Genomic DNA, 21,693 nt, shown 5'->3' on the forward strand with positions numbered 1-21,693 from the left:
AGGAGCTACCCTGATGTTTCAGAACCCCACGGTGTTTGCGAGGACACAGTGCTTTCCAGCGCATGCTCATCTGTTCTGGCAGTTGACTGAAAGAGAGGAGGTACCATCCCAGTTTACACAGGACGGAATGGCGACTTAAAGAGGTCAAATGACTCGCCAGTCATCACAGCAATGGTAACTGGTCGGGCTATAAGAAGCTCAAGCTCAGGCATCGTCCTCTAAATCTCATTCATCCATCATTCTGCTGCTTCTCCCTCTTCAACTGTACGATTCTTGAAAAGACCTCATTTGCAAGAGACTGTATCAGCAAGCTTCACAGCGCACTAAAAATTACATTCTAGTGTTCAGCTATTAAACTTTTTCAAGACAAAAAGATATTTTAAGTTATATTTTAAGTTGTTATTTTCTCGTTCAATTTAGCAAGACATAAAAAGCCACATTCCATTGACTGCATGGGGGACACACGCTAGCCAAGAATATTTATTTATGCACAAGATTTTTAAAAATTCACTTTTCTAATCTACAACGATGGTTTAATAATTGTTCATAATTCTGTTTCTATGTATAATGTCATATTTTTTATGGAAAAATGATTTAAAGTTCCTTCTTTTCATCATTCTAAGAATTAAAAAAGCCTTTGACCTTTGCTCAAAATAATTTTCTCTTCAGATTAAGATATGAATGGCATTAATTATGAAGACAATGTTATATTTAACGCCCACTGCCTAAAGCAGAATTCTCAGAAAGTTCAGAATTAAACAGGGCAAGATGTCGTTTGAGATGATTTTTCTCCTCTGGTTGCTCACACAATTTGACTTCAATGTTGCCATCACTGAAGGCTTCTCCTTTGGTCTCCTCTACTGGGTTCTCTCTCCGGGAAAACACTGCTTTCTTCTGCATCATTGTAATTCCCGAATTTCCACGCCTTCGTGCTGGAGATAAGGTTTTTTTTACTATGCAATAACAAACTGCAGATACAAAATTTTTTTTGAAGTTTTCATTCATAAATGCATAAACAATGGGATTACAGATGGAATTGGAAAATCCAATTATTTGCACTATAGCAAAAATCATCTTGATTGTGACATCATCATACTGCTTTTCAAAATTGCCTGAAATAAAAAGTGATACTTTAGAATGTATATTTGTTTTAATGAGCATAAAATAAAATTCCTGTTTATCATCTGTCTTTAGCGAACACTTATACTTGGACAAATGATTAAGGTGTGAAAAATTCTCAAGACCGCTTTGGGTAAGGCCGTCTGATGTCTGAAGAAAAACCACCTTTGTGATGAATCTTCATTCTTAGGGAATCTAGGCTTACAAGCACAGCCCAGTGCCAGGCACATGTTAGGGGGCTCAGTACATTTCAACTTGATTCCAAGCTTCATGTACACTGGAAGCAGCGGCTCTCTTCAAATGTTCTTGTGTTAGAGAAACACAACCATCTGAGAAGCATGTTATGTCTCAGGTTATCAGAGAGAGGACACTGAGGATCTGGCTGAAATCCTAGGTGTTATCAAATTCATGTGGTTCAAGTCAAGGGTCCTAAATAGGAACACTCATAGGATGTCACACCTCTCCCAATGTTTAAATAACTCAGGGAGAATATAAGGGGCAGCATGAGACAAGAATCTCCAAAGCTTTTCTTTATCTTCTGTAATTATGAAAGATTTAGTCATAGTCATACAGAATTATCTGCCAATAATGATCTGGTGGCACTGAAAACATGAAAGAAACCTACTAAACATTTGATTACCCAAGTGACTAGCAACAAACTTCAATGATTCATTGACCATTCTAGCAGGAAATGAACTACAACTTCCATCAAATGAGAATGGTAAACACTCACTGTATTCAATCATCATGTGAACGACGTGGAAAGGTGCCCAGCACACAGCAAAGAGAGCCACCACTGTCACCATCATAATAACAGCTCGCTTCTTCTTTCTGGACTCATAAGGATATACATTGTATTGGTTAACTTCTCCTTGGCAAATGTGGCAAATTGATAGCAAAGCTATTAAATAAACTTTGAGCCTAAATCTCTCAACCATAATTTCTCAAATATTAGTGAAGCTCATGATAAGTTAATTGTGGGCTGTTTATCATCTTTTCCCATTGCTATTACCCTCATCCATGTATTTATCATATTATAAACATCCTTATGATGTATGCTCTGATCATGGGTCTAGTGCTAGATGCTTGGCATGGATTTTGTTATTAATCTTCCCAACAAGACATTTGACAGATGCAGAAACTGAGGCACAGAGCAGGCTAAGTAATTTGCAAAGTCAGATGGCTAGTAAGAGATTTAAACTAATTAGGGCTAGTTTGGATTTAAACGTAGGCAGTCTAACTTCAGTGCCTAAGTTCTTATTCATTTTATATTGAAGAGCACCCATGCTTGAGACAGAAAACTACGGGACTCCCTCAGGATAGAATTAAAATGTAATCCTTTACTATTTATTTAAATAATATGATTAACCAGGGATTCAAACTAGTTTTCTCCATCACTCCTGTAAAGGAGATTAACATCTGCAAGAGGGTTACACGTTTGCATGGTGCTTTAAGTTTATAAAAATTCAAATTCATTATTTCTTATTTCAACACGGTAGGCCTTTTCCCGGAGGAGGTGGGAGAGCCAAATCAGCCCCAAGGCGAAAGACAGTCAGACCCTGTACCCTGAGAGGGAGGGTTTCTCTACAGACACTGGGCACTAGAGGTCGCTGCACACTTGAAGAAATGATAAAAGTCTCATCAAACGCCTAGACCTCTTGTAAGGTTTTGTTTTCGTTTTTAATAGGCATTCAGCATAGATTATAAAATAAACCATTGGGACTACAAGGACCATGGCAGTCAATTGTGTTTTGAAATTTCTATTAATGCATATGATCAGAAAGCAAAGCTCTTAGGTAAAAATAAAATATATCAATAATAATAAATTTAAAGTAAATAACATACTCTGGATTCCAAAAGATTTTCATACACATCATCTCACGTATTTCAGCATCATCCTTGGGTGGGAGGAAGTAAGGATGGCTATTATGCTCCCTGGTACACATGAGGAAAGCAGGGGCCTCGGGAGCAAGGAGACTGATCCACATCATGTGGCTGTTGAGTGGCAGAGAGAGGAGAGCACCCAGGACCACTGGGTCTTGACATCAGCCCACAGCTCTTCCTACCACGTCTTATTGACATATAGATAAAAATGTAACAATTTTCTAAATTCCAAGTGTCTATCTATACTGGTGGCTTCCCTTTGAGTGGGGAGCTTGTAATCTTGCTGCTTTTTCCTGCCATACGTAAAATCTCGGAAGTTTAAAGTCAGCCTATGTGCTGAACGTAACTTACAAATGACACTTTGACTAAATTGCCCAATTATCCTGAAATCCCTGGCCGCTGTCTCTTCCAGCGCAACTAATTAAAAACATTTGAAACAGAGATGAATATTTCATTAAACAGACCTGGCTATTTTGGACATTTCTTTTCCATGAATAGTTCGAAGCACCGAGCCATCTCCCACTCTTTTCTTTATCCAAAGTTCATAACCGATTTTACTGTACAGGATAAGCATCACCGTAAGAGGCAGGAGGAAGAGGATGACAAGGATGAAAGTAGTGTAGATTTTCTGGTGTGCAGGGCTGGCCCACTCTTCCAAGCAGCAGATGTGTTCTTTTTCATATAAGAAGTCATACTTAATCTTTAAAATAAGAATAATTCAGTTAGAAAGACCCACTAGTCCACGTCAAAAGAGCAGAAAGCAGCCAAGTACGATTGTAACGCAGGATTTGTCAGATCCTTCCATATTTACCATGGGTACATATTTCAAATGAGATAAAATTTTGATTGTTCTTTTGTTGTGAAGCGATTCTTTGACTTTACTACTTTAAATTCTTAAGAGTTTTATGCTTTCTTTGATTTTAAATGGAATTGAGGTCCATAGGCTGTTCAATTTTTTGTCTCTTTCAACTTTTATACTATGATTGTAAGTTTTCCAACTGGGCAAGAGAGCACTACAATGACCAGATTCGGAGTGAAAAAATATTCTGTACGGCATGCCAGCTAGTTTAGTGTTACACTATTTTGCTTCCTCGCTTGTTTAAAAGACAAATTTTGACAAGGGATCAGAGTTCTTCCAACTGTTAGGTACTGCAAGTCTGCATTTTGTTACGGCGGTTTCAGGGTGCAAGAATCAGGCTGCTGGCAAAGATTTCAGAAAGGCAACTGGTAGCTTTTCGATGATGAGATGAATGAGAAATTGGGATTCAAGCTATTGCCAATCTACAAAGGATAGCTTATCTACAAAATATTCAGACTCAATTACAAGCCTTGGAGGTATATATATTACAGAATGGCAATGCCTGTTTATTAATACTATTTCTGACAGGCTCATCTTATGAGTTCAAAAAATTATTAATAACAATATTAATAATAACAGCAAATGCTAGTAAAGGACAAACTAAACATTTAAAGTAGATTCAAAAGTCATTTCTCTAGATAACAGGAATAAAACTTAGAGAGTTTATCAAAACTATTTTCATTTTAGTCACTTTAAAGATTTCCTGATGAAGAATTTTAGACATATTTCTGCCTCCATTCTCAGTAAATTTTATCACTAATCTTCAAAGTCAGTTGAATGGGGGAAAAAAAGCTTTCTGGTATATGCATCAAAGGTATGAAAATTCAAGTTCTGATGTAGGGGTTATTTATAGATACAACTAGGAATGAAAACATGTACTGAATAATAATTTCAAGATCCAAACTCTCCAGGAATAGGATGTTAAAGTGAAATTCATTCTGACTTCCTGCAGGCAGAGCCCTCAAGGGCCAACAAGCATTGGGGCCACATATTGACACACGTCAAAGCACAGGGCTAGACCGGCAGTCTCCCAACAGGTGCACATTGCCCTGGGACAAGCAAACGCTTTCTGAGGACATGTCCAGACGGCTATATGGGAATCAATTTCAGATCTTCTATTTCTAGATGCGCACTTCTCTAAAACTGCACTGCCTAAGAGAATACCTGCGGTTGGAGCGTCATGCTGGGTCAACATCCAACCTCAGGCATTTTCTTAGGCAGTGCCTTTTTCCTAATCACTCTTCTTCCAATTTACATAAGTTATGTCTCTCACCCAGCCCCAATCTTACTATGGGGCACCAAAGAAAGAGATGGTTCAAATTACTGATGTCAGGACGCCGCCGTGATGAAGGCACCAAAAATCTGTCGGCTTTGTGCCTTTCGCTGTATTAAATATATTTCTATTTAGGGTAAAAGTTGGCATTAGAAAAGAGATATTTTTGACAGGTGTTCAGATGTTGTGAATTCACATTTTTCATACAGTGAAGGAGCAGAAGGGATCAGAATTTCAATTTAACCATCTCGTTGCTTCCATCCCCTGAAAATTGTCAAATGCATCACTCTTGAGAGACAGCTCAGTGAGAGCAAGCAAAAAACAATGGTAGAAATGAAGTCAGTGGTGTTTTATTTCATCCAGGTGTGAAATTCAGGCTCTGTGCATGCTCACACACACTCTAATAGAATTTAGGAGTGAGAAGGTGGCCGTGGGGATGGATATTAATACACTTATTTGACTTGAAGAATGAAATCATGTTTTTTCCTGACAGAAAGCAAATCTGATTTGGCTCATCTGTCTGACAGTGAGGACTGACTTTGCCAATTGGATTATATCCATTTTCTATGCATATGAGTGAGCTATATATTTAAAATATATTTAGAGCAAATGATAAAATAATTTTATTAAAACATGGACAAATCTCCTTGTGTCCTATGAACTAGAATTAGACCCCACAAATGGGAACTGGGTCAGGTCATTTATAAAAGGCTCCATCAGTCTGTGTTTCCCGCTGGAGATAAGGACAGCCTCCCAGAAAGGAGCCAGCCACATACAGTTGTGTGTGGAAGCTGAAGCGTCTTCCTTGAGCAGCCAGCTGGAGAAGGGAACAGCAGTCAGAGGCCTCAGTGGTGTTATCTTTGAGAAACCCATGAAGTAAAGAGTGAACCATGGGCAGCAGTCACATGCAGAGGGCACCGACACCAGAGGACACCTGCCCCTTCCACTTCCCGCTCCCCTCAGCAGCTCCCCAAGAGCCAGAGGGCAGCCAACTGAATGGGGAGAGGAAAGAAAACACAAAAGTAAAGAAGCAGAGAAGGGACCATAGCCCTCTCCATATTGCAGGATTCTAGGCTCCAAAATGGCTCAAGCTGGGAGAAGGAAGATGTTTTAAATTGACTGAGAATATGGACTTACGTGATTGTGACCCTGGACTGGATATTTTAATAATGGAATGAACACTGCTCTGTGACCAGTCACTGTTCTTGTGACTGAAAGTGACCAGAGGAATGTTATTATCTGAATGACTGGAAGAGTTATAGGGCTCCTGCAAGGCTTCATGCATGGCATTTCATCAGAGGGCTGGAAAGTCCTCAGATCACATTTTTTTTTCCTTTTTTTCTTTGCTGAAGATTCGCCCTGAGCTAACGTCTGTTGCCAATCTTTCTCTTTTTTCTTTTTCCTCCCCAAAGCCCCAGTACATAGTTGTATATCCTAGTTGTAGGTCATTACAGTTCCTCTATGTGGGATGCTGCCACACCATGGCCTGATGAGTGGTGTGTAGGTTTGCTCAGGATCCGAACCAGAGAACCCTGGGCCACCTAAGCAGAGTGGGCGACTTAACCAATTGGCCATGGGGCTGGCCCCAGGAAAAAGTCTTTAAATAAATTATTCTATTCCACTTAAAAAACCTCCAGTGAAATAATTGAGATCATACAAATTTGCTATAATGCTTTTGCAGGAAGGAAAATAATTACACTTAAGAGGAATGGGAAAATTTTAATAATTTGATTACCAGTCCCAGCCCCAAATCTACCTCAAGTCGTTGTACGTGCCACATGGGTGATCCTACGATGACTGCCACCAGCCAGACCACACCTGTAAAACGTTAAGATCATCAGAACACAACTCAGTGAAACAAAATACATCCGTGCGTAATTCTCTAACCATAAAGGCTCCCTATATTCATGGGGAGATGAATCTACTTGATTTAAAAAAAGCTTCCCGTCTCCTATGACTTTTTGAGTAGGAACTGCCTTGACTACCTACTATCATCTTTGCTTCCAGATGTGGAGGCTCCCTCTGCCTCTTTCTTTTTTTAATGACCTCTCTCCTCCACATATTCCTTTCCTTACCCTCTTTCCACACCCAAGTGATGTTTTCAGATATGCTGATGGTAGAAGGATGTCAATTATTAAAAGTCAAGAGGTCTGTGAATTCTTTATAGGAAGGATGTGACATAAATTTGAAAACAGCTAACTAAAACTGACAATTCCCTCCTATTTTGGTTTATCTAGTCATTTCAAACTACTTAAAATGAGTTTGGCATTGCAAGGCTTTCAGGAGTTCTTTTTGTAATTCCGCTATCCCATGCCGGATAAACTCTTACTGCGGATGTTTACTCATTCTTCTCAAGTGAGACATTAGTAAAAATTACCTTCTTTGTTTATTCTACTAGTCGCTTCCTAAATGTCTGATTATTTAGCTATAATACATTCAGACCACTGTGAAGCACATTAGGGTTTTAAATGACTCAATTATAGTTATTGGATAGAGAAATTCTTCCATGTTACTCTGCTAGGCTTTACCACACTGCCTTAAGTTAACCATTTATCATGAATTACATGCGCATCAGGTCTTGCTGACCCAGGAGTGGGTCAGCAAGCTGAAGATTCAGAAATGCCTAAAACTAAATTATGATGTGGGTGGAATTTGTCTTGTCAGCATCTCCAGTATCTGGTACCCAGTGCTCCCTCTGCAGCCTCCCACTATTGTGTACTCACCTCTGGGGCCACCTCTGGGCAGCACGCCTATTCTCTGCTTTTCTGAAAACACCTTTCCTGCCCCCTATCAAAGTCTACCTGCCCTAACAAGGGCATCTGAGCTTAGAGACCTCTTACCTCAGCATGACAGTTTACCAATCTAATGAATGTGAACGGGGCGACGCCACTAATAGGTTATCTTAGATCAGCTGAAAGTAGTGCTTGAAAGCTCAAGACTTAACTGAAGAAATAAATCTGAAATGAGAACTTTTCTGTACTGGGGTAGACCTAAAGGGGAGAAGGGGTGAGGGCAAGGGTAAATGGGGAGAGAACTGAAATCCTGAAATTACACCCCAATGCCTACAAGCTAGACAAGAAATTACTCCTCTTGTTTATAAATATAGTTCACTTTGAAGAAATTCTCTTTGTTCTATAACGAAGAATGGCATTAACTCTGCCACTGGTCCATCCCATGGCCGCACCTAGCATTGTGAAAGCCCTTCGGTTGGTGTATTGCCACTTCATTTTAAAAGGATGCACCAGGCCCTGGTGCCTTTCCACAGCAATGCAGGTCATAGTGAGAATTTCTGTCACGACAGCTGTAGACTGGACAAATGGCACCATCTTGCAAATGAAAGCACCTGCAACAAGGAAACAGGACAAGTTACACATCAAAAAGAATGAAAGCTTTCTCTGTCTCTTTTTAATTATTGCAGTTAATTAATTGAGTCTCTGTTTAAAATTTTATGAGTATAATTACATTATAGACCCAAAACAATTGAGAATGTTTGCATTGGTGATGTTTTCTCCCCCTAACTGGATTCTAAGTTCCTAAATTATATGTAATTATATATAAGACAATGAGAGGACAAGTAAGTATCTGACTACTGATAATAGGCAGACAAAAATCAGTGTGACTCTGGCTTGAGAAAGAGCAGAGTCAGCGTGAACTGGTCTTGCAGAGTCATTTTTGATTCTTTCTCCCCTCTTGGTTCCACATCAAATCATAAGTAAGGAATAATTCTCATCAGAGACTTCCAAATTTTTTCTTTTATCTTCTGTTCTCCTTTGACTTCCTGTCCAAGACTTTATATCTGGATTACACCATTCCACTGTTAACTGACTTCACTTTCTCTAATGCAAAGGTCTCGAACTGGTGGCCTCTGGGCAAGATTTGGCCTGCAAACATGCTTCATTTGGTTTACATAATATTTTTAAAATATCTGAACACGTTGCCAATGTTTTTAAATGTTTACGCTATCCGTCTGGCTCCCTCACCATTGGTATTTGTGAGGCCTGGTCTGCCATCTCTGCTCTTGAATCTGCCCTGCTGACTGCTACCAGATCAATTATTCTGAACTCTCAGAGAATCATAACTCAAGGGATATAAAAAGCTGGAAGAGACCTCATAAATCACGTAGTCCAAGCTCTCACCAAAGCAGAAATCCTCTCTTCACCTTCTCCCACAAAGGCTCTGCCACGCTCTGCTTCAACACCTCCTTGCTGACACACTCCCACCTCAGGCCTTCGCATGGCTTTTCCCTCTGCTTGGAATGTTCTTCCCAAGATAACTCTCTCACATCCCTCACTGAAGTCCTTGTGTCCCCTTTTCAATGAGCTGACCTACCCTGACAACCACAGCTGTCATGCAGCCTGCCACGTTCCCTTCCCACCTCCTCACCTCTCATTTTATATCTCTGTAACTCTTTCACACTCCAACATACTATATCATTTACTGATTTGTTTGTCTTATTGTTATTGATGGTTTCCCCACTCCTAATAGAATGTAAACACTCCAAGAGCAAAGACTTTTGTCTGCTTTCTTCACTGATGTATTCCAAGCATTCGGAACACACACAGAAGGTTCTCAACCAACATTCACTGAATTGAAGAGAATGAGTCACTAGGAGGCTTCAACCTCTAAAGATGCCTCTGTTCGACTCTGGAGAGGCTCTCATCGGAACAAGTGCTTTTCATGATTCCGCCCCCTTCCTCCAGTTTTGCTTTCTGAGAGTTCCAGAACTAACCAACTATCTTTTCCAAACAGCAGCTCTTCTTACATTTCAGAGAAGCTTTCATGTCACTTTTAAGTCATTTCTTGTTGCCCCATCTGTTCCTCATTTGATTGCTTTTCAGATCTTTCAACTCCCTGGATGCCTCCCGTTGCACTTTCTCTAGCTGGTAACTCTGTGATCCAGAAGGGACTCCACTGTGCTCAGGAGGCGGCAGAACGCTCAGGCTGAGGCAAAGACTGTAGGAATATACTGCCTGCCTGAGTCTGAACACCCTCTCCTGTGACCGTGACCACTATTTACTCAGCCTTTTGTGCTAGGATTTTCAAATGGTTGGTTTCTTTTGAACTTGAAATCGACTTGAAATGAATTGGGTCCATTTAACAGAAAATTTCTGTTAACCCAAGATTCCCTTAATTCCCATCCTGTGACTTAGAGAAAAAAATATTTTTAGAGATCAGTCTAGATGCTCCCTTTCCAGTCCTTCTTGGAAGCTCCAAATGGCAATCCAAGAGCCGATCCTACCCACTCTCCACCTCTGCTCCAGTTCCCCAAATCCCAACCCGAATCAAAGTTAAAGCCGTTCCCTGTCCAGCAAGATAGTTTAGATGCTAAGTGCAGAAATTTACATTCCATAATAATATCTTTCACTGTTTGAATGCTGATCATACTGGAAATGAATTAGTTTACCTCCAATCTTGTTTAGATATGATAATTGAATAAATGAATATGTAAGTAAATTATTCATCTGGATATTTCCCTTATTCTTTTTTAAATTTCATCAGAATTTCTTCTATGTTTTCAACCAAATTGTTCATAAAAAAAGTTGGACAGGCCAAGGTTAAAGGTACACCAAAAGAAACTTTCCATGAAATGGACATGGATCCATTAGCAACACATTTTAGGTATCACCATCCAAACAAATAAGAATTATTGTTGTAGTGTTCATTGTAGAGTTGTCTCATTTTAGTGTTATCCATCCTAAATCTATTCATCTTGTCCATCATAATAGCATGGGAGCTTGGTCAACTGACTCCCTGATACCAGTATACACTCTGATCCTGACTCATCTCATCTATTAGTTTGCTACTCTCAACCCAATTTCATCATTTGTAAAAAGGGATTCATACTACCCACCTGTCATAGGACCAAAGTGAGTACTTCATAAAATGACAGAAGCATCCAGTATAGAATGTGTTCTTTAATAAATGGCAGCTCTTTTATCATCAGTCACATTAAAAGAATGGAGGTAAATTTTGCACACTTGGAGGTGACAGATTCTCTGTGGCTAAACTGCCCATTAAAGGACATCTAATTCAACAACTTTATTTCCCAATTAAAGATATTGCAGCTCAAAGGAGTTCAGTGATTGCTCATGTCCACACAGCTGTTAGTGACAGAATGAGGCCATGAGCCCCAGTGAAATGACTCCAGCTCTTTCCACCACATCACCCTCACTTATCTTAATGCACCCATGCTATGTGGCAGTTTTCTTATCTACATGCTCACAAATCGTCTATTTAATAATCCACTCAAGAATTCTGCACCAACCTGTGGTTCTATAATCTGTCATCTTACCCTTTTTAATGAATCCAGACAGCAATTGCCCAACTCATTACTTCTGACAAGTGTCCAACCAACTTTCTATGAAATTACTGACAGTGTTTGCTTGATCACAGCTCCAAGTTTCTTTAGTGTTGTGGCGTGTAATTTACCTAGGCTGAAGATCTGAGTTCTTTCAAACATGAGTGGATGCTCTTTTGCTATCTAATCAATTATTTTGGATGTTTATTTTCATTCTAACCATCTTTGCTTTGCCCTCTTATATTTGGAGGTCATTTTTCAAGGTCTGGAAGACTGCAGCAAAACAGGCATCGAAGAGTTTTGTTTTTTCTCTGCCTTTCATTAAATTTCTATCACAGAGCCTCCCCTTCTTTTTCAGCTCCTTGTTCTCGTAATCTCCCTGATGACTCTTCAATCAGCCCACCTACACTTTAGCCTTCCCAATGTGAACTGTGTAAGTCTAAGCTATTTTGCAAGAATATGTCCTTTGTGACATTTCTTCCCATAAATGACGATTTTAAACCGGGATAATCATAGAATTCCCTATCTGGGGCACTGTTTTCTTGGGATGTCTTTCTCTTTTTTTCTTGTGGGATTATCTGATTTTAGTATTAGAGTTGTGTTTCTTAGAGCCTGCCTCAAGTGGTTATTTCTCCTATTTTGTCCAGCATCCACTTGCATTTCCTAATAGCAACACAACTTCCTCTGGTGCATAAAGTCTCCCCTATGTGAGGCCCCACTAGGGAAGACAAGGCAGGAGCAGGATAGATTCTCACAAAGAAATTATTGGCTCCAAATTTACCTCAATTTTTTTAATCTGTTGAAAGAGTGCAACGATGATGAAAGGGAGGTGTGCATGGTGTGGTCCTGTGCTCACCAGATCATGAACGCTAACAGACCACTGCTAAGTTACTGCCACTGACCTCTGAGCACCCTCGGCCCCTGCCTGTTGCAGGCCCATTCCTCCAGCTTCACACTGATCCTGTGAGCCTCCAACATCCTTTCAGTACATCCCCTTCTCAAGCTACTTAGCTATCAACTGTTGCTTGTAACCATGTACAGTCCTCCCCCGTATCTGAGGATCCCAGCAGACACCAAAATCCACTGGGAACCTCAAGTTCCTTATATAAAATGGCATAGTATTTGCATATAATCTGTGTACATCCTCCTGCATACTTTAAATTTTCTCCAGATTACTTATAATACCTAATACAATGTAAATGCTATGTGAATAGTTGTTATACTGTATTGTTTAGGGAATGATGACAAGAAAAAAAAAGCCTGTACATGTTCAGTATACATACAACCATTGTAGGCCTTTCAGCCTGTATTTGGTTGACACCATGGACGTGGAACTCGCGGACGCAGAGGGCTGACTGTAAACTTGATACACTTCTCTTTTATTACCTTTTCTCTAGAAAGGACATTTCCTTAAATGTAGAATACTTGGTCAGTGTTCCTTCTGTGTATCGTTAACGTTAAGACACCACCGTCCTAATCCTACCATTACAGTTTGCCTCCACTGCTGCTTCCATTTCGACTACGTCTGCCTCTTGTGTAAGAAGCTACAATAACTCTCCTTTGCCTACTAGATTAGGAACAGATGCTTTGGTTTAGCATTTATTGTCTCCTATTTCCAACCTTAACTTATTTATGCAACTTTATTTTCCAGAACATGAACTTTTTGCTCTAGACATGACTCTTATCTACCCCATGCCTGCCACTATCTCCTACCATACACAGTACAGGTCTCAAAGATTCAAATAGAAACAAGACCTCATTATTTCTAAAAAATGATACTTGGAAATTGAAAAGAATTTGGCCAATATATATTTTCACCCTAGTGTTACAGTGACTTTAAAAAGGATCCAAGTGGAAAGAAAAGAGTAAAAAGAACAAAATATTCATATGTAGACAAGATTAAAAAACATTCTTTTATTAATTTAGATAATAATATAACAAGCAATAATTGCATGAAAGTATCTAATGATGATAACCATTCTGTGAAGAATTTATTCAAAAGTTGGTTAAAAAAAAAGTGTATAGACATTTGCAGTTTTATAAAGGAAAGGTTACTTTATGCAAACACTATTTGAAACAGTAGTCTGATGTATTATAAAATAATCTGGCACATAATTACCATAATTTCTTGTACCAAAAAAACAAGCCATAATCAAAGAATCCATGCACCCTATCCCAATATAGCCTGTAAATTTCTAGTTTTGTCCAACATATTTCTTAAGCAGCTACTAATGAACAAATTTACTAAATCCTGAATCCTACGTCATTCCCCTCAAGCACATCCTATAGCAGGAGAGTAGGGAATAAATTAAACATAGCCAAAATCAGAATTGCTATACAAGCTGTGGCTGCGAACCACAGAGGAACAGAACCATGGAATTCTCCAGCAGGAGGGCCCTCCCAGAGACGACCCAGGCTGGGGCTTTCCATCACTGGTGCACGGAGCCCTGTGTTTCTGCAGGGGTGCTCTCGGAGCTGCCAAGAAGGGAGAGGGGCAGGCCCAAAGTGGGAGGGGAGAGGAGCTCCAAGCCACAGCCCTGCTTCAACGGGAGCAGCTCCAACTGCATGTAGTTTAATTTGTTGGGGTTCCAGCATATAAGTCACCTGCAATTTTAAAGAATTTATAAAAACCCAAAGCAGATTTACACAATATTCCATAAAGACTGAAGAGGAGAACCATAGTTGCTAAATATTTTAAAAGAGACGTGTGGCCCATCTCTCCTAGAATCTCAGCCCTCCTGATAATTATTCCTATTTAGCATGAGACCGTTACCAAGCACTCTAGTAATTATCCTATGACTTAAGAACTTTCCACTAATGCTGTATTTGTGTAGCAGGGAATAGGGAGGAACAGCCTAGGGGAAGGAAATCTGCCTCAGGGCAAAGGAGGAGGCAGAAGGATTCTTAGCTCCTGCAGAGTGGAGGGACGGGGAAGAGACTTACAGCTCCCAGGTGCCAAAGGAACACTCGGTATAGAGATTGCAGTAGGAAACTGATAATGAAGAAGATGAGCCATTTTTCTCCAGAATTCTTGCTGGACTTAGGGAAGAAGACAGAAGCTGCCTAGCTGGCTCTGAGAGGAGACATGTCTCAGTTTGTTTGAGCTGTTATGTCAAAATACCACAGACTGGGTGGCTTACAAACAACAGAGATTTATTTCTCGCACTTCTGGAGGCTGGAAGTCAAAGATCAAGGTGCCAACATGGTTGGATGAAGGCCCCCTTCCAGGTCACAGACTTCTCATCGTATCCTCACTTGGTGGAAGGGACTAGGGGGCTCAGTGGGATCTCTTTTATAAAAACACCAATCCCATTCTTGAGAGCTCCACCCTCCTGACATAAGCACCACTCAAAGGCCCCACCTTCTAACACCATAACACTGGGCGTTAGGATTTCAACATACAAATTTTGGGGGGACACACTCAGACCATAGCAAGACACCTCCCCCAAGTGGAACTGAAGAGACACTGGATGAAATGAAACACTGCTGGCCCTGTCTAAAGTGCAGGAAAGAGTGAGAGGTCCATCTAGGAAGAAGGAGAGGGGTTGTGATGGCTAAGTTTACGTCAACTTGTAAAGACCAATCCATGGGCTGTGGCGAATGAACTGGCTGAATGGTCAAGGATATGGAGGAAACATGATTGGAAAATTGGTGACAAAGAAATTTGGGGAAGAGGTCTGTGAATAGATCTTTCTGAATGGGCAAAAAAATCAGGAAGATATTTGTGTCCCGTGTGAATGCCCACCAAGGGGTGACATTGGCAAAGGAGGATTTTAATAACCAAGTGAATAAGATGGCCTGTTCTGTGGATACCAGTCAGCCTCTTTCCCTCGCCACCCCAGTCATCACCCAATGGGCTCATGAACACAGTGGCCATGGTGGCAGGAATAGGGGTTATGCATGGACTCAGAAACCATCCACTCACCAAAGCCCATCTGGCTACGGCCACTGCTGAGTGCCCAGGCTGCCAGCAGCAGAGATCAACACTGAGTTCCTGACAAGGCACCATTCCCAGGGGTGATCAGCCAGCTATCTGGTGACAATCATTGGACGGATTCCATCACAGAAGGGGCAGTGTTTTGTTTTCACTAGACTAGATACTCACTCTGGGTATGGATTTGTCTTCCCTGCATGCAATGTTTCTGAGGAAACTATCATCCAAGGACTTATGGAATGCCTTATCCACCATCATGGTATTCCACACAGTATTGCTTTTGATCAAGGAACTCACTTCATGGCAAAAGAAGTGCAGCAAAAGATCCATGTTCATGGAATTCCCTGGGCTTCACCATGGTCCTCAACATCCTAAAGAACCTTGCTTGATAGAACAGTGGAATGGCCTTTTGAAGACTCAGTTACAGCACCAGCTAGGTGGCAATATTTTGCAGGGCTTGAGCAAGGCTCTCCAAAAGCCTGTAAATGCTGAATCAGCATCCCATACATGGACTGTTTCCCCCATAGCCAAAATTCACAGGTCCAGGAAGCAAGGGGTGGAAATACAAGTGACACCTCTCACTATTACCCCTACTGATCCACTAGCAAAATTTTGCTTCCTGTTTATGCAACCCTATGCTCTGCTGGCCTAGAGGTCTTAGTTCCAAAGGGAAAGATGCCTCCACAAGAAGACACAACAATGATTTCACTGAACTGGAAGTTAAAGAAGAGAGTTACTGTGCCGGCTAGGGTGACGGATCCCGACTACCAGGGGGATATTGGACTGTCACTCCACAAAGGAGATAGGAAAAGCACATCTGGAATACAAGAGATCCTTTAGGGCATCTCTTACTATAACCATGCCCTGTGATTAAGGTCAGCGGAAAACTATAACAATCCAATCCAGGCAGGACTACTAGTGGCTCAAACCTGAAAGTCACTCCACCAGGTAAAGAGCCATGACCAGGAGAGGTGACGGTGAAGGTAAAGGGATAGAGAATGAGTACTGAAAGAAGGCAGATACAAATACCAACTCTAGCCATGTGACCAGTTACAAAAACAAGGACTGTAACTGTCACGTGTATTCCCACTTATTGTTTTATGAATATGTTTCTTTGGGTGTGCATATATATTAATATCTATATTAAGCAAATATCTTCATTTTTTTCCCTCTCTTATTTCCTTATCATGTAACATAAAATGTATTGACTTTATCTCATAGTATTTAAGTATTACTAATTTTACATTTTAAATACATTGTATTTAAGTTATGGGCTACCAAGGAGAACAGTAAACATCACTCCAGCACTTTACCTTGTCGTCTGGGGAAGGGATTAGTGAGTTCTTGGTTGTATGCAGGATAATTGTATCATGTTAGGCTGAATTATGACCATGTTATTGTATTTATCTGGAGATTAAGTATGGTTTAAAGAGATGCATATGAATGCCAAGTTGACAAGGGGTGGACTTGTGATGGTCAATTTTGTGTGTCAACTTGACTGGGCTATGGGGTATCCAGTTATTTGGTTAAACATTATTCTGAGTAGATATATGAGGGTGTTTCTGGAAAAGATTACTATTTGAATCAGCAGACTGAGAAAAGCAGATTTCCCTCCCCAATGAGAGTGAGCCTCCTTCAAGGTGTCGATGGTCTGAACAGAAGGAACAGGCCGCGTGCAAGGGGATTCTCTGTCTCTGCCTGTCTTCAAGCTGGGACATAGGTCTTCTCCTGCTGTAGGAGTCAGACTTGGATTGGAACTTACACCCTCAGCTCTCCTGGGTCTCAGGCCTTTGGACTCAGACTGGAACTACGTCATCAGCTTTCCTGGGCCTCCAGCTTGCCAACTGCAGATCTTGGGACTTTGCACCTTCCATAGTTGCATAAGCCAGTTCTCATAGTAAATATCTCTTTTGAGAATATCATATATATATATATATATTTGGCTCTATTTCTCTGGAGAATCCTCACTCATACAGATGGGACTGAAGAGCAGGGCTCCAACAGTGGTCAGATGGCCTTGGCAGCAGAGCAGCCCAGTGTAGCACCCTTGCCCTGGAGCAGCAGCACCCTGCCCCTTTCTGGACTAGACTCACACCTGTTCCACGTGGGTGCTGCCTATTGCTTAGGGAGACGCTCAACCCAGATGCACAGAACCTCGGGGATCACTGGGTTTGCATGATTGAAATGATGCTTCCTGAAGCAAAGCAGGATTATTTGTTACGTTACCATTACTGTGACAGATATTCCTTGATATATTTTTCACTTTTTCTTTCTTTTCATTAATTGAAACTTTTATGAGATAACTGTAGATTCACATGCAGCTTTAAGAAATGATACAGAGAGATCCCTGGACAGGCTGCCCAGTTTCCCTCAATGGTAACATTTAGCAAAACTACAGTAAAATAGCACAACCAAGATATTGACATGAATACAATCTACTGACTTTATTCAGATTTCCCAGTTTTATTTGTACTCATTTCTCTGTGTGTGTGGGTGTGTCGTATACCACCTTATTTCTTGTGTAGGTTCAGTCAAGTTGCTGAACAGCACCAACACCACAAGGGTCCCTCCTCTTGCCCTTTTATAAGCACACCCATGGCCCTCCTGCCTCTGTCCCTAACCACTGGCAGTCACTAAACTGTCTTCCTTTGCTAAAATTTTCTCATTTCCAAAATGTTATATAAATTGAGTAATACAGTACATAATCTTTTGGGATTGGTTTTTTTTCTTTTGGCACAATTCCGCGGACACTCACAAAAATTGTTGCACTTATCAATAGTTTGCTCCTTTGTATTGCCAACTAATATTCCACAGTATGTATGTACCACAGTTTAACCATTCATCCACTGAAGACCACCTGAGAGATACCAGTTTTTGACTATTAGAAATAAAGCAGTTATGAATATTCATATACAAGCTTTGATGTGAACACAAGCTTTCATTTTTCTGGGATAAATGCCCAAGAATGCAATTTCCTGGTTGCGTGGTAATTGCACGTTTAGTTTCATCAGAAACTGACAAACTATTTTCTAGAGTGGCTGTATCATTTTACATTCCTGCTGGCAATGTATACGTGATCCAGTTTTTCCACATCCTTGCCAGTGTGCGGTGTTGTCACTATTTTTTATTTTAGCCGTTCTGATAGCTGTGTAGTGATATCTCATTGTGGTTTTTATTTTCCTTTGCCTCATTTCTAACAATGCTGAACACCTTTTCATGTGTGTATTTGCCATCTGTACATCCTCTTTAATGAAAAGTCTCTTCAGGTCTTTTGTCCATTTTCTAATTGGATTGTTTGTCTTTCTGTTGCTGAGTTTTAAGAGTTCTTTATATGTTCTAGACACTGGCCCTTTGTCAGATAGACGCTTTGTAAATCTTTTCTCCAGTCTGTAGCTTGTCTTTTCATCACAAGGGTTTTCACAGAGCAAATGTTTCATTTTAATGAGGTTCAATTTATCAATTTTTCCTTTTAAAGACTGTGCTTTCGTGTCAGTTAAGAACTCTAAGAACTCTATGCCTAGCCCTGAAGATTTTCTCATACTTTTTTTCTGAGAGTGTTACTTTTACATTTAAGTCTACGATCCATTTTGAGTCAATTTTTGTATAAAGTGTAAGATTTAAGTTGAGGAGGGTTTTTTGTGCTTTTTGTCTGTTTGATTATCTTGGACTATGAACGTCTATTGCTCCAGCACTACTGAACAGTCAATCCTTCCTCCACTGAACTGTACCTTTGTCAAAAATCATTTCAGCATAATTATGTAGCTCTATTTCTGTGGTCTCTATGTCCGCCCCTCTGCCAATATCTGGGATAAATCTCACTTGGTCATGGTATATAATCTTTTTTATACATTGTTGGATTCTGTCTGCTAATATACTGAGAATTTTTTTGTCTTAAGTTCACGAGAGATGTTGGTCTGCAGGTTCTTTCTCTTGTCCTGTCTTTGTCTGGTTTATGTGTCAGAGTAATAGAGGCCTCATAAAATAAGTTGGGAAGTGTTCCCTCCTCTCCTATTTTCTGGAAGAGTTTGTGTAAAGGCGGTGTTAATTCTTCTTTAAATATTTGATAGAATTCTCCAGCGAAATTATCTGGGCCTGCAGACTTCTTTTTTGGGAGCTTTTCAGTTACAAATTCAATTTCTTGACCTCTTCTTTTTAAAAAATGTCTTGTTAGGCAAAGAATTATAAGCAAATGGTTCAAAATCAGAAGGGCTACAATTAAAAAGAATAAGCCTCTGCCCATCCCCACTCACCTGCCATCCCACTCCCTGACACCTGCTTGTTTTCAATTCTTCTGCTGGGTACCTTCACGTCTCTAAATAAATTGCTTCATATAGCCTATTCTTGATTCACTGACTTTACATGATACATATTGACTTCTTTCTAGGATAAATGGGCCTTTTTTCACTTTTATTGCCTTCTACCTGCACAGCTTCTAACTTTCTCATAGTTATAACACTGTCTTCCATAACTTCTTTGGAAATGTTTTGGGAGATGTATTTCCTAAATTCTTGCATGTAGTTTGCTCTGCCTTTGACTGATAAAGCAATATACTTAAACTCCTATTCTTTGGTCTATCAACTTCCATCAGCTTATCTTGTCCGTCACTTTGTAAGGTGATGATACCTCACCTCCTTCCTCCGTTTCTCTCTCTCTTCCTCCAAATTTCTATCAGCGATAACTTTACACTTACTTTTTCAAGACTGATCACTTTTCATTCTGTTTCATAGCCATCTTCAGTCTTCTGAACTTGGTCTACATTTTAATTATAAAAGACTACAACTATGAACTGCATTTTCATTATTATGACTATTTAAATATAACTACAAAGCCAATATATATGTTCTAAATACGTTTCTCTTTCTCTGATTTTATAGTCACGAGTCCCAATCCTTGTGAATTTACTTATTGCTGTAAAGTATGCCATATTTTAATTTGCTTTATATCTGTACCATAGCTTTTGTGTAGAGTTTTTTTGTTGATTTAATTTTTCCTGGGGTTTTGGATTGCATTTCTTTTTTTAGTTGAAAGGAAAAACATGCACCTTCTTCAACACAGTATACTGGTTTAGAGTATGAACTCCGGAATTAGATTGCCTGGGTTTGGATCCTGGAGTCACCACTTGTTAACTCTGTGATCTAAAGCAAATTACCCTACTTCACTGAGTCTTGGGTTTTCTTACCTATAAAATGTAGATGATAATAATAGTACTTGTCCCGTAGGACTCTTGGAGAATTAAAAGAGATAATAAGTATAAAGTGCATTTGTGAGTGTCAGCTACAGTTACTGCTGTCATCATCATTGTCGTCATCTCAACCATTGTCATTATTTTTACTATTACATCTCAACTTTTCACATAAGATACTTACTGCTTGAAATCAATTCCAGTATTTGTTCTAAGACCTTCTTCTAGAATACTACTGACTTTCAATTTTTATGACTGCAGTTTTTGATTTGTTTTAAAAGACTCCTCTATAGCTGTCATCTTGCAATTCATTTTCAATGAATTCCTTCTACACTGTTTCTTTAATTTCACGGCTTCTGATTTCTTGTACTTCACTCTGGTTTTGCATGAATCTTTTTCAAGTTAACTTCTTCAAATAACAAATTTCAAGTAAGCTCTCTAAGTTATTGCAGATCTAAAAATGGCTATAATTTAACTTTAAGTTCAATATTGGCTTACTTTGGAATGTTAAGAGCCACTTTATTAACTTTTGGCATCCATTTTTCGTGTTAATGTGTCTATATTATCAGTTTGAGTTTTGCTCCCTTATAAGTATCCTGGTTCACTATTCGGGAGCTTTTATTGATCTCCCTGTAATTGAAATTCTGAAACGTCATGGGGATATGTGGAAGCATGAGTCAGTTTTTACTCTTTCTCCTTGGCGCTGTGTGTGCCTTTCGAATTTGAGGACTTCTGACTCCTTTATCTCTGTGCTTTTCTTTGTGCATTTTTTGCGGATCTCCTATTAACCAGATGTTGGAATTCCTGGATCGATCCTCTTATGTTTATACCTTTTGCTTATATATGTACATTTTGCTTTATAAATTCTCTTTGCCTATTTGCTCCACATTATGGAGATTTTCTTGTCTTTGTCTTCCAGTTCTTATAATTTATATGTAAGCTCAGCAATCAGATTTTCACTTTCAGGGGCTTTCCCTTATGTTCAAAATGTTTCTTTTCAGAGAAGCTTGCTCTTGATTTATGAAGTCAATATCTTCTTATATGCGGACATCTCCCACTTAACATCAGGAACTTATTCATGAAAACGAGACACTCTCTGTGAAAATGTGCCCTGGCAGCCTATTTCTCATTATTTAAAATGCCA

At 39.8% G+C, this 21,693-nt stretch overlaps 1 protein-coding gene across 1 annotated transcript in view; it reads right to left on the bottom strand.

The window, feature by feature from the left end:
- Positions 1-711: 711 nt before the first annotated feature.
- QRFPR (pyroglutamylated RFamide peptide receptor) overlaps positions 712-21,693 on the bottom strand; it is a 43,721-nt gene continuing 22,739 nt past the window's right edge. Inside the window, exons 2-6 of the mRNA XM_046656727.1 lie at positions 8,320-8,478; positions 6,892-6,953; positions 3,468-3,703; positions 1,853-1,950; positions 712-1,112 (exon numbers count right to left, since the gene is read on the bottom strand). Of these exons, the coding sequence (XP_046512683.1) occupies positions 712-1,112; positions 1,853-1,950; positions 3,468-3,703; positions 6,892-6,953; positions 8,320-8,478 (956 nt within the window). The remainder of the gene's footprint in view (positions 1,113-1,852; positions 1,951-3,467; positions 3,704-6,891; positions 6,954-8,319; positions 8,479-21,693) is intronic.

This window comes from Equus quagga, chromosome 3, assembly GCF_021613505.1.
Source record: "Equus quagga isolate Etosha38 chromosome 3, UCLA_HA_Equagga_1.0, whole genome shotgun sequence".
Classification (NCBI taxonomy): Eukaryota; Metazoa; Chordata; class Mammalia; order Perissodactyla; family Equidae; genus Equus; species Equus quagga.